The sequence below is a fragment of the Amblyomma americanum genome, chromosome 8 (assembly GCF_052857255.1).
Source record: "Amblyomma americanum isolate KBUSLIRL-KWMA chromosome 8, ASM5285725v1, whole genome shotgun sequence".
NCBI classification, from domain to species: domain Eukaryota; kingdom Metazoa; phylum Arthropoda; class Arachnida; order Ixodida; family Ixodidae; genus Amblyomma; species Amblyomma americanum.
The window spans coordinates 8,038,571-8,063,227 of NC_135504.1; the positions used below are offsets into that span (position 1 = coordinate 8,038,571).

The 24,657-nt window shown below is 45.8% G+C and overlaps 1 protein-coding gene across 1 annotated transcript; it reads left to right on the forward strand.

Annotated features, from left to right (window-relative positions):
• Positions 1-1,397: 1,397 nt before the first annotated feature.
• Positions 1,398-21,324, forward strand: LOC144100025 (uncharacterized). Its single transcript, XM_077633073.1, has 8 exons — positions 1,398-1,529; positions 2,893-2,925; positions 6,510-6,542; positions 8,559-8,658; positions 11,053-11,123; positions 15,949-15,999; positions 17,863-17,898; positions 21,185-21,324. Exons 1-8 carry the CDS (start codon positions 1,449-1,451, stop codon positions 21,287-21,289), a joined length of 510 nt encoding a protein of 169 aa, XP_077489199.1. The 5' UTR covers positions 1,398-1,448; the 3' UTR covers positions 21,290-21,324.
• The last annotated feature ends 3,333 nt before the right edge of the window (positions 21,325-24,657 follow it).

A 24,657-nucleotide genomic window follows, 5' to 3' on the forward strand; every position in this document is an offset into this window, starting at 1 on the left:
CTCGCATAGCTTGTAGGTTGTTTTTGTTGCCCAAGCTTCTGACGGCACATAGCGACACTGGGAGGATCGAACGGCCAAGAATTGTGAGGCGAGGAAAGAATAATTTGGTTTCGCTGACTCTGGATGATTGTTTGTGGAGCGGAAGAAAAGGGCGGTTGAATTGGGGAAGTGTAAAGAATAAAGGTTTTTGAGTATTAGAACGCCACCACCTGATTCTTGGACGATAATATCGGGTATATGCCGCTCCTCAATCGAGCACAACGAATACGATGATGACGGCAACAACAGCAACAACAGCAACAAGTTGTTAAATATGTGTTCTTGGTCAGTGCTCTTTGTGAGGGGACGCCTTCGGCGTTGCAAATCATAATGGAGATACATCCACGTTCATTTGCTTGCGAATGAGAATTACATCCAAGTGGGTTCGAGGGGGCGGGTTGCTCCTTCGACAATGCCCTTCCCTGCGTAGTCATGACCCAGATGTGAGCCTTCCGCATGTCGGCCTTGAAATCAGTGCTGTCATGGGAGTGCGTGGCTCATTTCGATGCAACTCTGCAGACACAGTAGGAGTTTATACGGTGCGAAGGAGGCTATGGTTTGGTTCCAACAACGGCGTGTGACAAATACTAAAGATACAGCTATAAGAAATAAGCCTCTAGAATGCATGCGTGACTCGATCTTCCACCTTATAGTCTTTGTCCACCTTATCTTTGCCAGCCTGCTTTGCCAGAGGACCGAGATCAGCTTGATCCTCATTTGCTACCCTTGCTCTTTCTGAACGGCGCAAATTCATCGCTGGCAAGTCAAGCCAACTGTCTTTTCTTGTACGCTATTCGTTATCGTGAATCATGCGGGGGAGAAAGTATTACAAAGAATGCCACCTGCTGCACCCAAAGTAGTGACCGCATTCTTTCTAAAATGACTGCCCCCCCCCCCCCCCCGTTCTCAAAACAAAACAAAGCAAAACGAATGAATCGACACAGGTTGGTGCCTCTTCATCATCTTTGTCAATTCTCTTGACTGAACGCCTACCGTGTCGTTTGAGCGTCGTGATAACTGCGTCATCACGGCCATTTACCAGCCTCAACTAACATTATCGTTGCTATCATCGCCACCACTTGAACAAAAAATTTGCAGGTAGGCTCTGAATAAAATATGAGTGTGTCAGTAATGGTTTACCACCGATCCACGCTCCCCGTTTATTAATCTTCTTTTTTTAATTGATATCGGTTTGGAAGATCACTGACCTTATTCAGCGGCTGGTTTCAGACAAGGTTCAATTTTGCTCATCAATTCGGACCATTAAATATATTTTCTGTCCATTGTTTGGTCTCTGCCAGATCCTCGAGCCATGCATTACAGCGGTTATACGAACCGCTACCCTTGTGAGGCTAGCAACATTAACACTACCACCGCTGTTATCATCACCACCATCATCCCATCTGGCGATGGAGCCCACCACAGAACTGAAGATGACCGACGCGGTGGCGACGGGGCAGGCAGACATGCAACCGGCCAGGACAGACCAAGTGAGCTCCCAGATGGGAAAAGTTATCGCTTAAGACCGCGTTACGGGCTTATTGGTTAACTCTTACTGCGTTTAGCAGTAGCACATAAATCAAGGCGGCGCATGAGAGGCCGCAAACACCACCTCTACAGCGCTTGCGGTGTCTTCTCTTGCGGTACTTGCTGATTTGTGCGCTGTTGCTGCAGTGCAAGGTCTCGAGGGGGCCTTGCAAATGATTCTACCCTCCCTCGTTACTGGTGCTTGAAGCGAGGGGATTCAGACAGCACTGATAGGAGGATGACATGGCCGCTTTACGACTTTGGGGCCTCTTACTGCTCAGGGCCGGACCACTGATCCCATTAAACCTGTGTTTATGCAAGCCAGACGACCATGCACAATAGGCTACTGTTGTACAGAACGTGTCGTCTGCGCTACGCCTCACTGAAAAGGGGAAGCGTCGCAGAAGCTGTGAAGTAAGCGTCAGGTAATGACAGGATGATTTCAGAAGGCCTTGCGAAGTTAGGACAGAGCGTGTCTAACCAGAGGCTAGACTATCGGGCTTTCGCTGCTGACTAACGCCACGATAGTCTATTGGCTTCTAACTAGCATGGGCACTGTTTCGATGTTTCGAGATTTATGCTGCATTCGCACCACGTGACAATGACAATGGAGAGAGAGAGACACTCATTACGCAGAAACGCATTTGATTCAAAGGTATGGCTCAAGGCGATCAACAGACCTTTCTTCAACAATCGAATGTGTTAAAAAAAATTAATAGAGCGCTAAGGACAACTTCACCCGACTTTTGTTCTGTGTAAAAATTAATTATGTGGCTTTTTCTGGCTATGCTGACATTTGTCCAGCAGCATAAAAAGTTCTTTTGAAGATAAAATTTTATTTAAAAAATTTTCACTTCGTTAGAATGAAACTCGCGACGTCCATACTGAAAATAGCTCCGTGATCACCGTAGGAAAGTGAACAGCTGTGTTGTCTAGCCTCAAAGATTCGTACACAAAAACTCTTACGATGCGCCGCAGTTTTCTTGCGAAAAGGGCCACAAGTGGCGGCATGCATTTAGTTTTTTTTTTACCTTTTCTAGCTTTTAAAGGCTCCGTTTTGAGTCTTCGTGTTTAGGACGCAGCAATTTATCGATACAAGGCATTTTAAATTTATGTTCGTTAACTCTTTAATTACTATAGCACAGCTTTGCAAATATGAGTAAACGTCTTTACTCACCCACAGCTCAGACTGAAAACGTCACTTCTGTGTTAGAATTTTATCTAAGAGGCTCCGGTGATTGTGTTTACCCCGAGAGTACAATTCTCGTGACTGAGGGACTGCTGTTGAGTTTTATTTTATAATGGTTCTTTTTTTTTGTCTTTCAGTGCTGTGACGACGAACTCTGCTCTTGTGGCAAGGTAATGAAAGGCATGATCAGTCAAATGGTTTTTGCGACGAAGTGGCGGATAAACGTGAACTGAAAATTCCTAATTGCTACTTATTACTACTTCATTTATTTGCGCACTCAGAAATTAGGAAAACACCAACATACCCAACAAGTGTGGGCAAAATAATTTTTGAGCGGGAAACAGTTTATGAACGCAATTTTTTCATGTAATGTAAAATTTCAGTATAGCAGTCAATATATCCGCCGAGCACCCGATGGCAGTCTTGAATTTTTTTTGCTATTGGCATTTTTGCTGTCGTCAAGACCGTTCTTCATTGGTTTTCTATGGCAGTCTTGACTGTTCGATGCGATCGATAGAAACACTTAAAAAAAGAATTTGTTGCACATCAGAAGAATTGACCATTACCTTCACTATTTCCATAACAGTATCTTACAATTTTTCAATATTAAAAATTATCCGACAATGTTGGACATGGTTGGTTACATGGACGTCTTGACAGGCATACAAATATCGTGTGTGGGCACGATAATTTTCGTTATGGTTGATTGTTTCGTTGTTGCCTAACGTTAGGTTGTGGCGTTTCTTACCTTAGGCGTATCTTTAACGAAAACAAAATTATTACTGCAAATTTAAAAGGAAAACATTTCTTTGCTCCGTTTCACTGTATGATAGATGGCCTCTTTGTGCGCCAGGATTTCGAAGCACCAATGTCGGATCATGGTACAGGAGCTTCAGAAAAAGCGCACAGAAAAGTCTGAACAAAGTCAGAACTATTGACACCGTAGTGTTATACCTTAGTTGTACGTGAAGAGCACCACTTGCTGCACATGGTGTTTGAGGGGAGATGCGGGTCGAAAAATGCGTTTTTTCTTTCGAAAATAATCCGTTTTTGTTTTTGCTTGTTTTTGAAAGTTTATAGACTCTCTAAGCTTCCATGAAAATAAAAAAAACAGCGCAAAATCTGGATGGGAAAATAGTGAAAAGTGTATTTAAAGGGCACACGGCAGCTGTTAAAAGTCTGAAAGTGTGCTATCTTTGACCGTCCCGCGATTTACGCATCGAGGCCGCTCGCCATTGCGGAACGAGCTCAGCCAAGCCACATTCTCGCAACGACCAGTGTTGCCTGGGCTGCAGCAGCGCAAGAAATAAAAAAAAAAGCATGTGTTTGGCGCGTTTCCCGAGCCCTGCGACAGGCTTTTAAGTCACGTGATACGGATCGGGGATTGCCATCGGCCGCAGCATGCATGTGTGTGATAAGCCTACTTGCGGTGTCTATTTGTTCCCTGCTTCACCGAGGTACGCGGCTGAGTGGCGATCCTTCGGCATTTTTATCTTGGCCATGGAAGAAGCGGGACCAAGCAAGCGGAGTCATCGTGCAGTGAAAAGCCGTTCTGTGCACAAATATAGAGGCGGTCGGCGGAAAATGAGGGCGAAGGCGCGTCCAGCGCCAAGTGTGCCCGCGGCCGCTAGGCCTAGCGGAGGCGACGTCGATTCCGCCAGGCAAATTGAACCGCTGTTGGAATATGTGAGTGCTTCAGAAAAGAAGATTGCACTTTTCCAAGACGAAGAAAGACTGCTCGATAACGGGTCGGGTGTCATTACCGATTTGACAGTGTCCAACATGCTCGTGGGCGGCGCGATTTTCCCGACGTGTCAGCGATCGGAACTTCGTGTCCGGGAACTGGTCGCGAAGCGTAAAGGACTAGCATCGTTTCTAGGACTCTATTGTGAGAATTGTGCGTGCCCAGAAAGTGTTATTTCTGAGCTGTGTACATCGCGGCGAGCTACGGCCGGCGAGGATGCCGGCAAGAGTGCGGCCCGAGCTTACGACAGCGAGAGCTCGCGCGAAAGCTTCACTGCCAACGTAAAAGCTGTGGCAGCAGCCCGTTCCATCGAAACTGGGTATGAGCAGCCTATTTTGCGGGAAGTTTCTAGTGACAGTGGCTTTTCTATGGACAATTTTCCTCATTTGTGCAAAAGTTTTATTAGAAAGAAACCTTCTTTTGTAAGTAAACATGTACTATCGGGGACAAAAGTGGTATACTCCACGCAGCGGGAGCCGTAGCAACGGAAAGCTGCACCGTAACGCCATCTACAGGCGTCATCTGGGATCTAGACAGCCAATGGGAGCCCTTTATTGCCTGCAGGCATGTCGCTTGACTAGTTCCAATGTTTCGGGTTTCAGCTCGCCAAAATGCCGAGCAGCGCCGCAGCAGTAGCAATCTGATGGCCCTCTTCATTTTATCTTCTTTATTGCTGCTGCTGCGGCACAGATCGGTATTTTGGTGAGCTGAAACCCCAAACATTGCAACGAGTCAAGCGACATGCTTGCAGATAATAAAGGGCTCCCACTGGCTGTCTCGATCCCAGATGCCGCCTGTAGATGGCGTTACGGTGCAGTTTTCCGTTGCTCCTGCTCCCGCTGCATGGAGTATACCACCTTTCGTCCCCGATATAGTACTTTAACTTTAAAATGAATTTTTCTCAAAATCTAATTTCGGGCAACTTTTTGAGGTTCTCATTCGAAAACAGTCCAAACAAAACAAGAACGACGGAAGGAAACGACAACACGTCGTCCTTGTCTTGTTTGCTCTGTTTTAGAATGAGTGCCTACCAACTCGCCCAGGCTTCTACTTTGACTTTTTAAGTTTGCCCACCTTGTTTTTGATACTTCTGATGCTGAGATCTGCACGAAATTTTGCACATATTTTCTCTGAGGTGTGAGGAATGTTGTTATCTCTTTTAGACATCAATGTTGATCACATATTTACCAACAAATTTCAAGTTACACTCAGTGGTGTCTAGACAATGTAAACTTGCCAGGATCCAATATTTCTTCTTATCATATTTTGTATGCATTTCATGAATAGTTTTCGACACTCTACGGTCTATATGGAGAAAAAATCAGCCATCAATGACTTATAATTATGGAGGTTTCGTGTGAGAAAAAGTAGGGGCAAAATATGTACATTTTGCACTTTTTTATGACACAGAATAAAAAAAAATTGGCGCTGGTTTAGCTCTGGTTAAACCTGGAGTGACGCGATAGCTGCAGCTGGCCGAGTGTAGCTTGCTCAGTTGAGCTGCAAAGTCAGTCTTTCACCGCTCCGTTTCGCTGGGCGTTCCTTCTTCATCTTCGTCCCACTTGACACGGCGCATGCGCACAGCTGTGGCAGCTCGGTTTCGCCGGCGCGCCGCGCCGGCAGCAGCAGCTGCTCCGCACCACGTGGCTGGTCACGTGACCAACCACGTGATCAGCCACGGCGCCGCGCCGCCGGCAGCTGCTCCACACCACGTGACCGACCACGTGACAGCGTGGCGGCGTCGCCACGCTGAAGGTTTGAAATGGTACCGTAATGTAGCTGTCGCTACAAAAGTATGCAACTCACAATAAAAATAATTGAAAATTTGAAATGACCATAAATGTTATGATAATAGCTGGAGTTTCATTGCTCTAGGTCACATATTTAGGAAAAAGTGTCTATTGGGGCCCTGAAGTTGTATGTGAAGAGCACCGCTTTACTGCTCTTAGCGTTTAATCTGTCGCTAACAATGCCTCTCTTTTTTTTTCATGTCCGTGCAACCACCTAAAGCCGCTCAGACCCTCGGCGAGGAAACTGCTGACAGTAGGTGCTGCTTCCAGCATTCGGTCGACGACTATTGCCAGGATTATTTTCGGTTAATGAATGTGTCAAAGCGAATCGCATTCAGCAGTTATTGCGAGTATTGGCGAGCGTAGTAAGACTGTAATAACCTAATGAGCCAATGCTGTTCACCGCATGTTTACAGGAGGTATTTCGAGGCCTGAATTGGGAACAGTTGGGAACAAGAATAAATGGAGAATACCTAAATAATCTGCGATTTGCTGATGACATTGCCTTGCTGAGTCACTCAGGAGGTGAACTGCAAATCATGATCAATGAGCTAGACAGGCAGAGCAGATCGATGGGTCTAAAAATTAACATGCAGAAAACCAAGGTAATGTTCAACAGCCTAGCAAGGGAACAACAGTTCACAATTGGCAGCGAGAGCCTAGAAATTGTGACGGAATACGTCTACTTAGGGCAGGTAGTGACAGCTGATCCAGATCATGAGAGGGAGATAACTAGAAGGATAAGAATGGGGTGGAGCGCATATGGCAAATTCTCGCAGATCATGAGTGGCAGTTTACCAATTTCCCTCAAGAGGAAAGTGTACAACAGCATAATCTTACCGGTACTCACCTACGGGGCAGAAACGTGGAGGCTAACGAAAAGAGTTCAGCTTAAGTTAAGGACAACGCAGCCAGCTATGAAAAGGAAAATGATTAGTGTAATGTTAAAGAGACCGGAAGCGGGCAAAGTGGTTGAGGGAACAAACTCGGGTTAAGGACATCCTAGTCGAAATCAAGAGGAAGAAGTGGGCTTGGGCAGGGCATGTAATGCGAAGGCAAGATAACCGCTGGTCCTTAAGGGTAACGGAGTGGATTTCAAGAGAAAGTAAGCGTAGCAGGGGGCGGCAGAAGGTTAGGTGGACGGATGATATTAAGAAGTTTGCAGGCAAAGGGTGGATGCAGCTGGCTAAGGATAGGGTTAATTGGAGAGACATGGGAGAGGCCTTTGCCCTGCAGTGGGTGTAGTAAGGCTGATGATGATGATGATGAACCTAATGAGCGTTTGCTGAAGTGCGTTACACGGTGAATTCTTGTTGCAATGAATCGTGCGATTGGTTATCGGGGAATAATTATAACTCAGCTAAGGACGATGATAGACACGGAATGAGACGCGCAAAGGTGTTGCACTAGCTAGGTCTGTCCCTCCGACCTTAGCGCTGTTGTATTCGCATAGGAAAGAGAGATCTGACCTGCTCCAGAACTTCGGAAAACAATTTTATGCTGGCTTATTTTGCGCTAGCCGTGCTTTTACGAAACAAAGCGAGCATGGCGGGAGAAAAAAAAAAAGCAACTGAGATGGTGGAAGGCGCCTGTGGTATATGCTCGTTCCCGCCTACGTGTTAGTCGCGTTTGCGTTGAAATACCTACATCAACGAGTCATGTGACGAGAGTCGTTTTTGCAAGAAAATGAGTCGACAGAAAACGGTGAATGCTTTCTCAGTCTCCTGCAGTTCCCTAAGGGCGTGAAAATCTTCCTGTTCTCTGCACTTACAAGGCGTGAAAACACCTGTGCATAGCAACACCTCACAAAAAAATGTGATTGCAAAATATCCGTGTGTACTATTGTGCGCATCAGGGCCATTAGGAAATCGATCAATCAATCAATCGATCAATCAAATAAGCAGTCAGTAAGCTAGTCAGCTGCAGGACAACCGAAACAAAAATTCAGACTGACAAACAGTAAAATAGAAAAACTGTGTCGCTAAATTTTAAAATCACCATGGTTTCGGACGGGACGTCAATAGGTGGCAGCAGTCGCTGGGGATCGTATTCTTCCCGTCTTGGAGGAATCGTACAGTTTTCGCCTCTCATGTAACGCAGTGCGAAGTCCTTACAAGTTATAACCCGCTCGACATTTAAAGAGGACTGAGAGTGATTAGCAAAAACTAAGTGCAGTTGTGTGGTTATGGACACAGCTTCCCGGAGTTAGCAGTGCTTGAACAGTACACTGTGCGGGGCCATTCTGATTGTATAGCCATTCTCCCCGCAGTACCTCCTGGTGGGGCTCGTGACACACGTGAGCTTGCGCCAAGTGGCCTCTTTCGCTCGGAGCAGCGTGATGACCGTGGCGGAACTCGTGGTGCCCAGCCGTGAGTGACGTGTGCCTCTTTCCTTCCCAGTCATGGGGACGCCAACTGTACCTGTGCGGTTACAGGAAATCCTGGGCGCAGTGGCCGCGGTCCCGGTAGGCGAAATGCAAGACTCTCCTGTCCAGTGTAATGTCAGCAAAGAACCCTGCAGGTGGTCAAATTAATCCTGAACCCTCCGTCAACTGCCTCTCTTCCTTCTCCCACTCCTTCCTCCTCCGTTCCCCACTGCGCGATAGAGGTGTCCACCAAGAAGTTTATGGTTTATGGTGGTCCCTTACAAAAATTTCTTTAGACAGTCTATAGTCTGTCCATAGACTTCTGTCTTCAAAGTCTATAGACTATAGAAAAACCCTAGAGAACGGTCTATAGGCAATACAAATCCTAAGGCAGTTTATAGTCAATCTATAGATTTATGACCAAAAACTTTTAGAAGACTTTTGTCTATAGACAGTCTATACACTATGAATAGACAAAAATAAATATCAATAGGAAGGCAATAGAGTCTAAAAGATGTCTATAAACTGTCTATAGACCATTTTTGTAAGAGGCTTAACGTCCCAAAGCGACTCAGCCTATGAGGGACGCCGTAGTGGAAGGCTCCGGAAATTTCGACCACCTGGTGTTCTTTAATGTGCACCGACATCGCATGCGTACACGGGCCTCTAGAATTTCGCCTCCATCGAAATTCGACCACCGCGGCCGCGATCAAACCCGCGTTTTTCGGGTCAGTAGCCGAGCGCCACAACTACTGAGCCACCGCTGCGGGTGCTCACCAAGTGAGGCAGTTACTGAGCCATTTTCTTTCCTCAAAAGCCCATTTACAGGGGGCGCCGTCGGGATGTAGAGAAAGTCGTTTGGAAGGTCAAGCAATGGCACTACATTCCCAGTATAGGCTTAGGTTGTGGTTCTTTACTATGCACCAAATGCGCACAGCGCGCGGGCGCCTCTCTAGTGCATTACGGCGCACTTCATGACCCCATCGCGATCGCGGAAATCTTTTCTTACTATCGCTCCCCGCTTTCTTTCCCTCTCCCTGTCCTTTAATTCTTGCTAGCCGCAGCTCAGATGCTTCAGGTTGCTATGGCATATGCCGCGGCTAGCAACATCTTTTACTTGCATTGTTATTTTTTTTTAATAAATAGCCACTAACAACAACAGATTGGTGTTTACTTTCTAAAAAAAAAAGTTGCGCTTTTCCGGTTCTTTCTCTACCTGAGGTTCCTTCTCTACGTGGCTCAACTCACGAATGGTTGCTTAAGAGCTGCGCTCTAAAACAGAGCAAAAATCGTCAACAACGTACTGCACTGTGGGCGCCGACAAGAACTCTAGCTTAGAAAGCAGGCGAAACTGCGGCACTGTTTCTAGCATTTTTACAAACGTGAAGATTGCGTAGTTATTCGTGCAAAAAAGAACACTTTAATGATAGTAACTGGTTATTGAAAATTGGTTGTTGGGGCAAGGAAATGGCGCAGTATCTGTCTCATATATCGTTGGACACCTGAACCACGACGTAAGGAAAGGGATAAAGGAGGGAGTGAAAGAAGATAGGAAGAGAGAGGTGCTGTAGTGGAGGGCTCCGGAATAATTGCGACCACCTGGTGATCTTTAACGTGCACTGACATCGCACAGCACACGAGCGCCTTTGCGTTTCGCCGCCATCGAAACGCGGCCGCCGCGGTCTGGTTCGAACCCGGGTACTCCAGCTCAGTAGCTGGGCGTCCTAACCACTGAGCCACCGCGGCGGGTGTAACTGGTTATGAAGTGAAGATTTCAGTAGCGCAAGGCGGCTTGGTTAAAGAGCGCACTGGCTTAAGAGGCATTTTACTTTAGAAAAGCCTAGTGGCAGTCCAAGGAAAAAGTTGTACGTAGTTTTTTTTTTAAAAAGGAAATAAGAGGCGCGGTAACTACCTGACTTCCCTGCGGATACCTCAACCGCACCATGAGAGAAAGGAGGAAAGTAGGAGTGAAAAGGGAAAGATAGAAGGAGGTGACGCAGTAGAGGGCTCCGGAAGGATTTCGACCGCATGGGGATCCTTAACGTGGTCGGAATGGGTTGCTCTGTGCCAGCGCGTTTGCTAGGGTGGTAACAACAGCTGTTTGGTTACAAGGAACCATTTTGTTTTGTCGCTTTCTGATTGAAATAACACTTCTACGCCTGGAAGCTGTGTTGGAGGATACCGTGACCCAGACAGCCGAAAAGGCGGCCTCTTTAGGAATCCTAATGCGTCCCCGCTGAACAGAACCTGTGGAAGGAAAATGACGCATTTGTAATCTCCCTAAAGTTGAACATAAAATCTCCTTAGGGTTTCAGGGCTAGAGTCGCCGTGTGCTGCGTTGTAGCGCACGCAGTTATGTGGCTCCCCTTTCTTATTCGTTCGCGCTCTCCCCCAACAGTGGTGAGCGAGGACGCCTACGACGACTGGGACGGCTTTGGAAGCGAGGCGCAGCAGTCGCCCTTAGTCGCGGTGAGTCACTTTTTCCGTCAGAGGCGCTGCAATCAGCTATCCTGTTAGGGTGCCTGACCATTTGCGGAGTTCTTTACTTTAGGCTGTCTTTGACGCATCACATCGTGGAAGGGAAATGTTGGAGAGGACCCAGCACTCCGATTTGCTTTGCATAAAGTGTGCCGGAAGGCACGTGGTTTTTTTTTCGCAGAGGACTCGGATTCTTTATCACAGCAGTGTAGTTATATATATATATATATATATATATATATATATATATATATATATATATATATATATATATATATATATATATATATAAATATATATATATATATATATATATATATATATATATATATATATATATATATATATATATATATATATATATATATATATATATATATATATATATATATATATATATATATATATATATATATATATATATATATAGGGTGTTACACCTAAGATTTTACAGTTTTTAAAAATAGGCTCTTCGAGTTAGAACAGCGCTTTTTTCGGCACAGCACTTCTTACCTATCACTATTAGGCTCCTTAATTATTGAGAGGCGTGTAGCCCACCGTAGGTAATATCTATATCAGTTATTATAATTTCGAAAACACGGTTACCCTCGGCGCTAAGGCCTAACAAATTTTGCCTACATCGGGCCAAAATACGTGCGCTTTCGAGACGCTTGCATCCAAAGCAACCTCTCCAAAACACGTAACTCGTCGAAACAGCCAAAATTTGTTGGGCTACAGCGTCGCAGGTAATCACGTGATCTTGCGATCTTGTGATCTAGATCACCTAGATCATGTGATCTTGTAGCATCATTCACAACCTGCCCACCGGATTGGGAGCCAAATGCTCACCTTGGCAGGGGGCAGCCCAGTAAATTATTGGTCGCAAAGGGTTGCTCGGAATAAGCAACCTTGATATCAGATGTCCCTCCGATGGCAGCACCTGCCATTGCAGGGCAGTGGCGCATCGCTTAACCGCTGCACCACTGCGCCAGGAGTGGTATGATGATTACCTGAAATCTATAAATGTAAAGTCGGGAATTACCGATTCCGCATCGTAACCTCATCATCATCATCATCATCATCAGCCTTACTACACCCACTGCAGGGCAAAGGCCTCTCCCATGTCTCTCCAATTAACCCTATCCTTTGCCAGCTGCATCCACCCTTTGCCTGCAAACTTCTTAATCTCATCCGCCCATCTAACCTTCTGCCGCCCCCTGCTACGCTTACTTTCTCTTGGAACCCACTCCGTTACCCTTAAAGACCAGCGGTTATCTTGCCTTCGCATTACATGCCCTGCCCAAGCCCATTTCTTTCTCTTGATTTCGACTAGGATGTCATTAACCCGTGTTTGTTCCCTCACCCACTCGGCCCGCTTCCGATCTCTTAACGTTACACCTATCATTTTTCTTTCCATGGCTCGCTGCGTTGTCCTTAACTTAAGCTGAACTCTTTTCGTTAGCCTCCACGTTTCTGCCCCGTAGGTGAGTACCGGTAAGATTATGCTGTTGTACACTTTCCTCTTGAGGGAAATTGGTAAACTGCCACTCATGATCTGCGAGAATTTGCCATATGCGCTCCACCCCATTCTTATCCTTCTAGTTATCTCCCTCTCATGATCCGGATCAGCTGTCACTACCTGCCCTAAGTAGACGTATTCCGGCACAATTTCTAGGCTCTCGCTGCCAATTGTGAACTGTTGTTCCCTTGCTAGGCTGTTGAACATTACCTTGGTTTTCTGCATGTTAATTTTTAGACCCATCGATCTGCTCTGCCTGTCTAACTCGTTGATCATGATTTGCAGTTCACCTCCTGAGTGACTCAGCAAGGCAATGTCATCAGCAAATCTCAGATTATTTAGGTATTCTCCATTTATTCTCATTCCCAACTGTTCCCAATTCAGGCCTCGAAATACCTCCTGCAAACATGCGGTGAACAGCATTGGCGAGATCGTGTCTCCTTGCCTGACGCCCTTCCTTATTGGAATTTTATTGCTGACTTTATGGAGGACTATAGTAGCTGTGCAGTTGCTATATATATCTTCCAGTATTTTGACATAAGGCTCTTCTACCCCCTGATTACGCAATGCCTGTATGACGGCTGAGGTTTCCACTGAGTCGAATGCTTTCTCGTAATCAATGAAAGCTATATATAGAGGTTGGTTATATTCTGCGCATTTCTCTATCACCTGATTGATAGTGTGAATATGATCTATAGTGGAATATCCTTTACGAAAGCCTGCCTGATCATTTGGTTGATTAAAGTCTAACGTTGCCCTGACTCTATTAGCGATTACCTTAGTAAATACTTTGTAGGCAACGGATAGTAAGCTGATCGGCCTGTAATTTTTCAAGTCCTTGGCGTCTCCCTTCTTATGAATTAAGATAATGTTTGCATTCTTCCAAGCTTCTGGTACAGTCGAGGTGATAAGGCATTGCGTATACAGGGTGGCTAGTTTTTCTAGCACGATGTCCCCTCCATCCTTCAACAGATCTGCTGTTACCTGATCCTCCCCAGCTGCTTTTCCCCTTTTCATTGCTTCTAAGGCTTTCTTTACTTCATCTTTCGTTACTGGCGGGATGACGCATTGCTGTGCACTGCTGTCTTTCTCATTAGCGCTCTGATTACATTGGCTACTGTACAGGTCTGTGTAGAACTCTTCGGCTACGTTAACTATCTTATCCATATTGCTAATGACATTGCCCTGCTTGTCTCTTAATGCATACATCTGGTTTTTACCTATGCCTAGTTTCCTCTTCACTGTTTTTAGGCTACCTCCGTTCTTTATAGCATGCTCGATTCTCTCCATATTAAACTTCCTTATGTCGGCTACCTTGCGCTTATTTATTAACTTTGATAGCTCCGTTAGTTCTATTCTATCGGTAGTGTTAGATGCCTTCATGTTTTGGCGCTTCTTAATCAGATCTTTCGTCACCTGAGATAGCTTCCCGGTATCTTTTCGAACTGTCCTACCGCCTACTTCTACTGCGCACTCCGTAATTATTGATGTCAGGTTATCGTGCATTGAATGAACATCAAGATCATCTTCCTCAGTTAAAGCCGAGTATCTGTTTTGCAGCGCTATCCTAAACTCCTGTGCTTTCCCTCTTACGGCTAACTCGTTAATGGTCTTCTTCTTCGCTAGCTTCTTCCGTTCCCTCTTCAAGTCTAAGCTAATTCTAGACCTTACCATTCTATGATCGCTGCAACGCACCCTCCCGAGGACGGCCACATCCTGAATGATGCCAGGTTTAGCGCATAGTATGAAGTCGATTTCATTTTTAATCTCACCATTGGGGCTCTTCCAGGTCCACTTCCTGTTTTCTCGTTTGCGGAAGAAGGTATTCATGATCCGTAAATTATTTCTATCCGCGAATTCGACTAATAACTCTCCCCTGCTATTTCTAGAGCCTATCCCATAGTCACCTACCGCGTGGTCGTCAGCCTGCTTCTTGCCCACCTTCGCATTGAAGTCGCCCATCAGTACAGTGTACTGCGATTTTACTCTATTCATTGCTGATTCTACGTCCTCATAGAAGCTTTCAACGGCCTGGTCATCATGGCTGGATGTGGGTGCGTAGGCCTGCACCACTTTCAGCTTGTACCTCCTATTCAGCCTAATTACTATAGCTGCTACCCTCTCGTTAATACTGTAGAACTCCTCTACGTTGCCAGCTATATCCTTATTAATGAGGAAACCCACACCTAGTTCTCGTCTATCCTCTAACCCGCGATAGCACAGTATGTGTCCGTCCTTTAGTACTGTATACGCCTCACCTGTCCTCCTAACTTCGCTAAGCCCTATCACATCCCATTTAATTCCCGCTATTTCCTCAAACAGCACTGCTAGGCTAGCCTCACTGGCTAAAGTTCTAGCGTTAAACGTTGCCAGGTTCAGATTCCAATGGCGGCCTGTCCGCCAAGCTTAAAGCGAAGCTTAAATGCCACCTCCAATTTTTGAATGTTACGGAAGCTTTTAGGAATTTCGTGTTGTGGAGCATGAAAAATGCGATACACTCATAGAATTTAGCCATTTGAAGTACACACTAAACAATTTCTCACCCTTTAGGGTGTAAATCAGCTGTCCCCAGACGAACACCCTTTCCCAATTGTTGGGTGCTAAAAAAGGGTGCCGAGTTCAGCACCCTTAAGGAAGGGTGCACTTAATGATACTTTAGAGGATGTAATGGTTATACCCTCATTAAAGGGTACTATTTTTCCATAACACCTCTACGAATGTATGTTGGAAGGGTTCTCCACATTGATCCACCCATGAAGCAAAAGCCTTGAATTGATGCGCGCCCTCTGAACTTTCATGCTGTGCGCCCTTCCTGAAGGGTGCTGATTTCTGCACCCTTTTTAGCACCCAAAAGGGTGTTCGTCTGGGGACAGCTGATTTGCACCCTTAAGGGTGAGAATTTGTTTAGTGTGTATGCCATTATTCAAAAATGTGTCGGCATACGCTTTTGGTTGTAAGTAAATGCAGATTACTCATTTCACAGATGGAAATCAAGTGTCGTTCGGCTGAAATGTTTAAATGATTTATAGTAATATATACCACTCGCGAAGCTAGCCGTGTATGCTCTGTAAAAAAGGAGTGTCAGTTTTTATCATCGTAAATATCTTTCCATCACAATCTCCGGAGTGTGCGCTTTCGCAGGATAAAACACATGAATCTTGTTTTCTTCATCGCAATGAATTATTTGTATGTGCAGCGGTGTTATGTGTGTGCCTCCTACTTCTTGTCCTGTGGCCATGTGCGCTAGTTCCACCTTCTGTGCATGCACCGTAAAATTAGTCTTTGCCATCAATCTAGCTGACGAATGGGACCTGCCAGCTCCGCGACGATAACGGAGTTCCCGGGAAGGTATGTGCTTTCGACAAAGTGTACTGCATGCCACATTTCCTAGTCGCGAACGTTAATAGCGACATTTTAACGTAATCATCATCATCACCACCAGCAGCAGCCTAAGTCCACTGCAGGAGTAAGGCCTCTCCGATATACTTCCAATTAAAACTGCCCTAGGCTTGGGCTGGGCGTGTAATGTGAAGGCAAGATAACGGTTGGTCATTAAGGGTAACAGAATGGATTGCAAGAGAAGGCAAGCGTACGTATCAGGGGGCGGCAGAAAGTCAGGTGGGCGGATGAGATTAAGAAGTTTGCGGTCATACGGTGGAAGCAGCTGTCAAAGGACAGAGTTAATTGGAGAGACATGGGAGAGGCCTTTGCCCTGCAGTGGGCGTAGTCAGGCTGGTGATGATGATGATGACTAGGAGATGCCTTCTAGCAAGTTGCAGTCGAAGGCGTTCAGAAGAACATAATTTAATATGATTGTGAATGTTGTCGGATAAGCCCCACGGAATTTCCGCCCACATTGAGTGAGGTCGAGGTGCATTTGCCCGAAATATTTTGACATCATCGAACCAAGTGGTTGCCCACTAGAACAACCATGCATGCTTGCCATCGACGCCGACGTCATCACGCATGGTTGGCCAGTCGGCCATGACGTCAAGGTGCACTTTAGCGCTAGCGCACACCAAGACACCGGAGCTGCCCGCACAAATCGTTTGTAGTTATTAATACTGCGCACTGGTGTTTTGAGCTCACTTCCATGATGGCTAGGCCCGTAGGTGTCTCTCAAGGCAAAAGAACGGACATACATGAACTTTGTGTCTGTGCCCATTTAAGAGCGGTGAAGAGAACGGCTGCAGGGTTTGGCATACAGAGGAGACGGGAGAACGGCTCCCACCGATCACGCAGCGTGGTTACTTAATACAGGTCTGACAAGTTGCTAGTGCACTCCCTCTGTTTTATGCGCCCGGGAATTTCTGTGGGCGGCTAGTCGACCAGTGTGTTCTGCTTGTGGTTTTAAAGAGAGGCCTTCAAGGGACGCGTTGTGCAGAAAATGCGGCGTCATCGGTTTTGGCCGCGCGTTTACCGTGCGTCGGCCGTGAGTAAAAAAAAAAAAATTACGGAGGGTACTTAACACAACCTGCACGCTTTGAAAGTGAAATTCATAATTTAATTTATTTTCCTCTCTTCCTAATGCCTTTCCAAGGCCTTTAGGTCAGGGGCCTTTTTGGGAAAGACGTCTAGGTCAAATGCCTTTATGGTATAAGTGAAAGGATGCTTTCCCGTTCACAGCACCTAAGGACCTTGGTTCAATTTCCCGCACCCTCCGAATAAATTTCATTTTTCTTTGCGAATAGCGTCATCAGGGATTTAAGGACCACTTTTCCTGTGCGCCGGGTGCCAGGTTTCATGCTGATAAGCCGTATTAGGCTTTCGCCTTAAAGGCTGAAGAAAATCCCGGATTAGTCGGCTGGCGCGGCAGCTTGACCTAATTGATTGGTGTAGTGACGTTGGCATGCGGCAGCCGCCAGAAGTGACACACACCGAAGAGTGCCGCTGCGCCAAGAGATGGCGCGCGAGATGCAGCTTGCGTAATGCCCCTTGCTTAAGGCCTGCGTAGGGTCACTGGAAAAATTTTTATCCCAGTGATTTTAGACCTGCGCAGCGAAGTATTTCTTTCCCTTTGTGTCTACCCTTAGGACAGAGCTTAAGTGCCCCTCGAATTTTGTCAGTGTTGCCCGTCACGTAATGTAAGGTTCGCGACCGCACCTTAACGCACTACCCTTCTTATTATTGTTAACGTACTTATCGTTAGTTGCAGTTACGTCATCTAAATGATATTGCTGACTCGTTTTTTTCTCTGTATCTACTTTGCAGGCGTCGACCCTCGGTTCCGTCAAGTTCATTTTTGTGGTGAGAAAAAGCCACCTAATGCGCTAAATTATTGTTCGTCCTCAGTACGGGAGCCTATGAATGCTATCGTGCAAAGGGAGACCAGGAATGCAGCACTTTTAATCTGAGCAGTGGAGGACTGAAGGAGGGGAGGGGGGGTGGAAGCGGGTGGACACTTAGGTTATCGCTACCCCCAACCCCTCTGAAGGAAGGCTTTCTATCCTACAGGTAATAATCGCTGTCGATCATGACGCTGCTCCTGAATACGTAAACGAAAAAGTTCCAACATAGCGCAGAACATGCAACTCGTCAGTGACCCAGTAAGTGAGCTCAGGTTTTGAGCCGGATCCGGGTTCGATCCCAGCCACGGCGGCTGCGTTTCGGAGGTTAAACGTAAAAGAAGCCCGTGCACTTTGTGATGTCAGAGCACGTTAAAGAACCTCAGGTGGCCTAAATTTTTCCACCACTCTCCATTACCGTGTCCCTCACAGCACATGTGTCGCTTCGGAACTTTAAACCCAACAATCTGCATACGCAACACTGCGATTGAAAATCTGGAAAGTGGCACCTTGAAACCGGCAGGAATTTAGTGTGCGATAAATTCTGCGTATGCAGCAATACAAGGAACATATGGAGTACGTATACAGTTGTTGTGCAAACATACTCACACGAGTGGCTCCAGTGGTATTTTTGAGGTGCAAATGTTTAAAGAAATCCTTTAGTGTGCTGCTCTTTGTTTTAACTATTTATGCTAACTTCGTGGCCGTGCGTCGTTCTGTTTTGGCGCAACTAAATTTAATTTTCACGGTTTCGTGACTTCGCTGTCATCGCTACGTCACAAACATTACCCGCCCGCTGATTCCGACTCTGCACTGGTTAAACAAGAAATGCCTCTTTCTTGTTTTCGTTCATTTATCACGTCTCATAACGTGATCATCATTCGCAGAAGCTAGTTTGCCTGTTCAATTCTCCCACCATTTTGTCCATATCGCTAATGACGTCATCGCTGCGTTACGAGTACCAAACATTTCAGGGGATAGGGCATTGTTTCGTTTTCGGTTTCTATGTCCGTTTTGACAGCTTCAAGGTTGCTTTAGACGATATTTTAAGGAAGAATTTATCTTACTAAAGATAGGATAAGGATAGTAGTGTGAGCATTAAGTCGTTCGCGAACACTCAGGGTTCTTTTGAGGGCCTTGCTTCTTATTCTAGGTTAGTTACCTGCAATGCGGGCAGTTAGACTACATAGCTCCTCTGACAGAAAAAAGGTTTTTTTTTTCGCTTGGTGGTGTGGCCTGACATGTGCAGTGACGGTAGGGAAAGGAATATGTGATTTCAGTTAAAAGTTTGATAAGTGATCAGAATCCTTAAACATCATGTACGATTCGGTATGCTATAGCTGTAGGTTGCCGGTTTTATCGCATCTGGTATTATCAGCCAATGTGTAGTGTTGACGCCTTGCTCAGTGATGCGCTAACTAAGCGAGAGCTGTCGCCCTGCTCCTGCCTGTATTTTGCTGATGCCCAGGAGTTACACTAAATTCTTTCAGACTCTGTGTAAACCTGGGCCACTGCGGCGTTCCTAACTGACGCACAGTCTGGTACTCGTCACGTGACAGATGTTGACGGTCTACGCTACGGAATCAGCCCAGTAGGGCTTCGTATAATAGACTCGTGGTAAAATTATATCTTATGTACGCGAACAATTACTATCTCTATGCGCTGAATCTAATACCCGGTGGCTCAGTGGTTATGGCGCTCGGCTGCTGACCCGAACGACGCGGGTTCGATCCCAGCCGCGGCGGTCGCATTTGGGTGTAGCCGAAATGCTAGAGCCCCGCGTACTGTGACGCCAGGAACGTTAAAGAATCCCAAGTGATCGAAATTATTCGGATCCCTTCGCAACGGCGTCCCTCGTAGCGTGAGTCGCTTTGGGTCGTTAAACCACATAAACCAAACCTAATACGCACTCAATTATCACAAGTGTTTTATTGCTAACGAATTACCCCATTGCATTTTAATTTTTCTGTGCCAGTGCAGAGTTTTGGCGTGTAGTGAACTCAGATGCAAACCTTTTCGAATTTAAGCGTTTCGAAGTTTCGTGGCATAATTTTGATTCGTGCCACAGCTGTCCTGAGTAAAGTTCAGTGTCGAAGTGTGATGGATTTGAATTAGGCCGGCAGAGGAGCACAATGCTCGACCAGTGTTACAGCCCTGAAAGCGCAGGCTGAAAAGAGGACGCGTGCAAGCGGCGCGCAGTGTGTCGCCCCCTTTCGTTCCGCGTTTCTTTTTTTTTGTACTTTCTTGTATTTTATGCTCTTATTGTTAGTCGGTCATCATAAACGACGTGTGCGAGTGAATTGTGCAGCGTCCCTATAACTGAGCGCCACGCGCCTTTGAGCTGTTTCGTTCATTCTGCATTTTGGGTCTTGAGACTGAAAGACCTGAAAGAAAAAAGAAGAAATAAAAATCAGGAATGGGAAATAGGTAGAGCATCCGCCTCTCATTCGGGAGGTGCGGGGTTCGATATCCTGTCCCGCCGGGTACCGACCTGTTCTCTAACGTGTACAAGATTTTTCCCGGCCTGGTGCTCGGCTCTTCTGGGATGAAATGCTTGGGAACAGTCTTGGACCAAACCGTTGCGTTGATGGGTCAGTAGTTTGTTTCGCCGTCAGACAATTTAGGCCTGCCTCGTTCTGTGAAGCCCACTTTTGGCCCTTTTCCGTGAGCCTTCGCCCGTATCGTCCGCACCGTAAATGTTCTGGCATGTGTTGCGTGGGTTTTAGTGCGAAACCACTACTCATGAAGCATGACCTTGAGGATGACCTTGGGCAAACCGTAAATACCATAAATAAATAAATAATTGTTGCCACGACTGGGATTCGAACCCATGGTGGCGCCAACACATCAGCTTCACTGGCCACAGCACGAGAGTACTATGCTATCGCCGCAAACGATCACGCCTCGTGTTAAACTGCAACGCGCTCTCGCGCTGTGCATTGCATATCATCGTCTTTATCAACTAATACTACAATCGAACTAATATCGTCGCCAGACGTGACGACGACTTAGCAAAGGACGAACATGAGGCGACCAGGTTAAACACATGTTTCTGCAGGTCTACTCGGTTAAAGGTACGGTAAAACGCTACGACTTTTTTTTTTTCTCCGACTGTGCCGGCATTAATGAATGATGGGCTGTCGCATGCCCTTGTGTTGAATCGTCTCTATAAACAAGCGCTCAGTGCCACTGTAAAGAGGACAGAAATCTTGATCAGCACCACTTTCGTGCTTTTCTGTCTGATACAGTTCCTGCTGGTCGAAGTGGCGACTACCGCCGTGTTCGTGGTCATCAGGAAAGCCATGGAATCGTGCTTCGCACGCCTCCGGCCCTTTGTCACGGCGCTCTTCTGAACCGCTGGCTCAGCCTCCACCTTCCCCTGGGCGATCACCCATGCACTTGTGCACAGTTCATCCGCCGCAGAAAGTTTTGTAGAACTGCGCTGCTCATCACCGCCTTCACCTTATTTTTACTCATGGAGACAGACGCAGCAACATGGACACACTAGAAGGGACGGAATGGACTCAGCGCACTTACTTCTATCACCCGCGGTGCTTGAAACATTATCTGTCTCGTGTTCTCAAACTTTGGCTCAACAACTAGCAAGGAGAGAGTATAGGTGATAGATTTGACTCGGATATTAGAGATAGTTAGCTGTCATGTCCTAACTGCCTTTCTCTTTTCTGGTCGCACTGCTTGAGTATGGAGATTTTGGGCCCACCCGCACGGCTCGCTATGTTCCTTCACTGATGCTGACTATCTCGTGAGCACGGATGTAATTTAGCTTTCTAAAATTTCACTTAGCGTTGGAAATAACTTGTAGAGGATACGGTGATATAAAAAATTAAGTCTGCCATGCCCGGCAAGAGAGCCTCTGCAGTTTATTATGACACGAAGGCACGATTTTCATGGTGCTTTTAAGAGGACACGTGTGAGCTTCTTGTTTAATCACAAAAAGCAAAAAAAGAAGACCTATCGGTACTTCGTTGCGAACTGAAGACTTCTGTTAGGGACAAGTAATCTGAACAGGGTGCAGTGCAAAAGGCGTAGAAGAAATAACTACGTGTGCAGGGCTTGCGGCCATGTTCTGGGATAAGCTGTAAAAAAACCATGATCTTTAAGGAATATGAAGCAGCGGTAATGTTCCTGGCGGTAATATTCGGCAATTTTTCATGGCCTCGATCGATAATGCTCTTAACGAAGTGTCCTGTATTTATTTAATAGTTCAGTTTCTTTGCGACAAAGATAAGTGCACCTAGGTAAACATTAGCTTTCCGCATGTTTCTTCCGAGATCTCGATGAAGTAAAATTAAAGGCGCGCTTTTGGTCTACAGTTATCTATATAAAAGGGGGCTGCTCTATTTGTTAGCAGCAGTGCAACTGGGAGGTGGATTTTTTGCGAAGGATTCAACGTTGCATAAATGTAATTTTGCAAATGTAGTAAGTCTGAAATTCATTTGCTCAGAACGCCATTATCAAAACAATTTTCTTTAAGCGTGCAGTGTTTGCAATGAGGCTACTTAGTGGCTCAGTCTAATAGAATTACATTTCAAATGAAACTCATATGCAGGTACGATATCGGGGCTTCAAACTGCAACCTATCAGAATATCGCGTGCAAGGCTTCGAAAAGTACTCAGTTCTGCCTAGACGAGGAATAGTCAGAACGCTTGCAATTGGGGCTAACTTTTCTTGAATATAAAATGCATGGGGAACTCTGCAGTTCCTGCAGAGAGAACTCTGCAGTAGGGAATCTGCATCTCATCCAGCTGTGACATGGATGAGCTGTAATGCAGTAAATAATAAAAAGACGCAGGTTTTAACGTTCCCAAGCGGTAAGTATGTCAAGAATCGTCATTCAGTGTGGGCGTGCCGTGGCATCCAAACGCTAGAACAGATGAGCAACAGCTGCTGGATGATGAATGGTTTCGTTGAATGGCTTCGCTGTGCGAATAACGCTACCTCAAAGCGTAACGAAAGAGCAGTTTTTTGTATATGCGAGCGAATTAATTGTTTTTACCGTTCGCAGAGAAATTCTGACAGATAGGCATGATCGTTTTTAGTTGTGCTGTGAACATAGCCAGACGCGACGCATTTCGTCGCCTAATGTGTGAATAAATGTCGAAAGAGGCTGTGCTCTGTGAACGGACGCGACACAACCTGCCAGCTGTCATTTGTGGTCGGCTATTTTTTTTTGCGTTCTTTTTTACTTATAGCCGCAGCTTTAACTCGGCAAATTTCCCCGAGTGGTTCGCAGTTTTTGCGACGTGCTTCTGACTTTCGATCCGCAGATTTCGACGTTTCGTCTGAATTCTTGTCCGATTTTTGATCAGGTTATACAAATTAATTAGCACAGAAGAAAACATTCTTTCACTCTTTTCACGTTGTCGATGACGCTGACAACTGGTGCCGTTTAGCCGCGCGATCGTCCTTTCTGCCTGTTACATGTAATGTCGCTCAAGGGAGGGTTTGAAGACCTCTCATTTTTAGTTCACACGTCAACAATATTGCTAACATCGATAATTCAGCAAATTTTGCCATTGATGCGGATGATTGTACTATACTGCTCTCTAGTGACAGTGAAGATGCCTTAATTGGTCATACTCAAGAAATACACCTTGGTTGGTCCGAGTCCAATAAACTTAGACAATGCAAAAATAAAAAGACTAAGGCAGTTATTTTTGACCAAGGAATAAACCACTGAAATTTAATCAGGTTTTTAAATATGCTGGAGAAGTTGGTATAGCGCACGAGCGCAAGTTAGGATTATTTTCTCCTCGCTTCTTAGTTGGCATTCGCAAGTTCATAACCTCTGTAGAAAACTAACGTCTGTTATTCTGCTCATTTGTATTGCTCCGTTCTACTATGCATAGTACAACGAAGCAGTACAAGTGAGCAGAATAACAGACGTTATACTGTAATAACTTTGTGTAGTTATTTCAACAAATGTAACCTTAGTTTTCATAATAACACAACTATTATCAGGAATGTATTAGACTTAGTACATAATAAAAAAAAGTGTCGGCATTGCCTTTCATTGCTTTTCTGGACAATGTCAAGCTGTGATTTACAGCTTGCAGCCCAAATACCCATCCAGTGCACTGGAAAAATAAAAACGATTTGAAATTAAGAGAGCCATTCGTTCAGTTGTTGTCAGATAGAATGCAAAACTGAAGAATCACCGTTATGTATGATTTACGTTCTTATGGCGTCTGGGGGCGTGTGTGTTCAGAAGCTGCCAATAACCATTGACTCTTATTGTAAGTATAGTTCACAATTTATTCATTAACCCTATTGTGCAGTGGCCTTTTGCACTCTTATCAGGTTGCCTTCTCAGTTTCAACGCATATGCCAACGAAGTTTCCCCTGTAATGTGCGCATTGGACTAAATAGGCCAAACACGCTGGCTCTAGAGCATGGGAATAGCGCGGATGATAAAGTAGGACGACACGCGATGCCCTTGTCGACGCTTAATCGAGTTCATGGGCTTTGGAACAGCAGGGCACCCTCGCGAGTGCGGCGCCTTTCTCCTTGGTTAGACCGCGGAGCCGTTGTGTCTGTCCTTCACATGCACCGTCCTCCCGTACCCGTGTGCATGCAGCAGAGCACACTCACATTGAGAGAGTATAACAATGCGGAGGAGCGCAGTTGCATAGGGTGAGGTAGAAGAGAAGATGGCGAGGGTTTTTGGCTGCCGTACGAATATCAACGTTTTTGTGTCTT

Coding starts and splice junctions, on each gene's coding strand:
- LOC144100025 (XM_077633073.1), top strand. CDS start 1,449: ATGGAGCCCACCACAGAACTGAAGATGACCGACGCGGTGGCGACGGGG. Junction 1,530..2,892: donor AACCGGCCAGGACAGACCAA/GTGAGCTCCCAG, acceptor TTTGTCTTTCAG/TGCTGTGACGACGAACTCTG. Junction 16,000..17,862: donor ATAACGGAGTTCCCGGGAAG/GTATGTGCTTTC, acceptor TCTACTTTGCAG/GCGTCGACCCTCGGTTCCGT.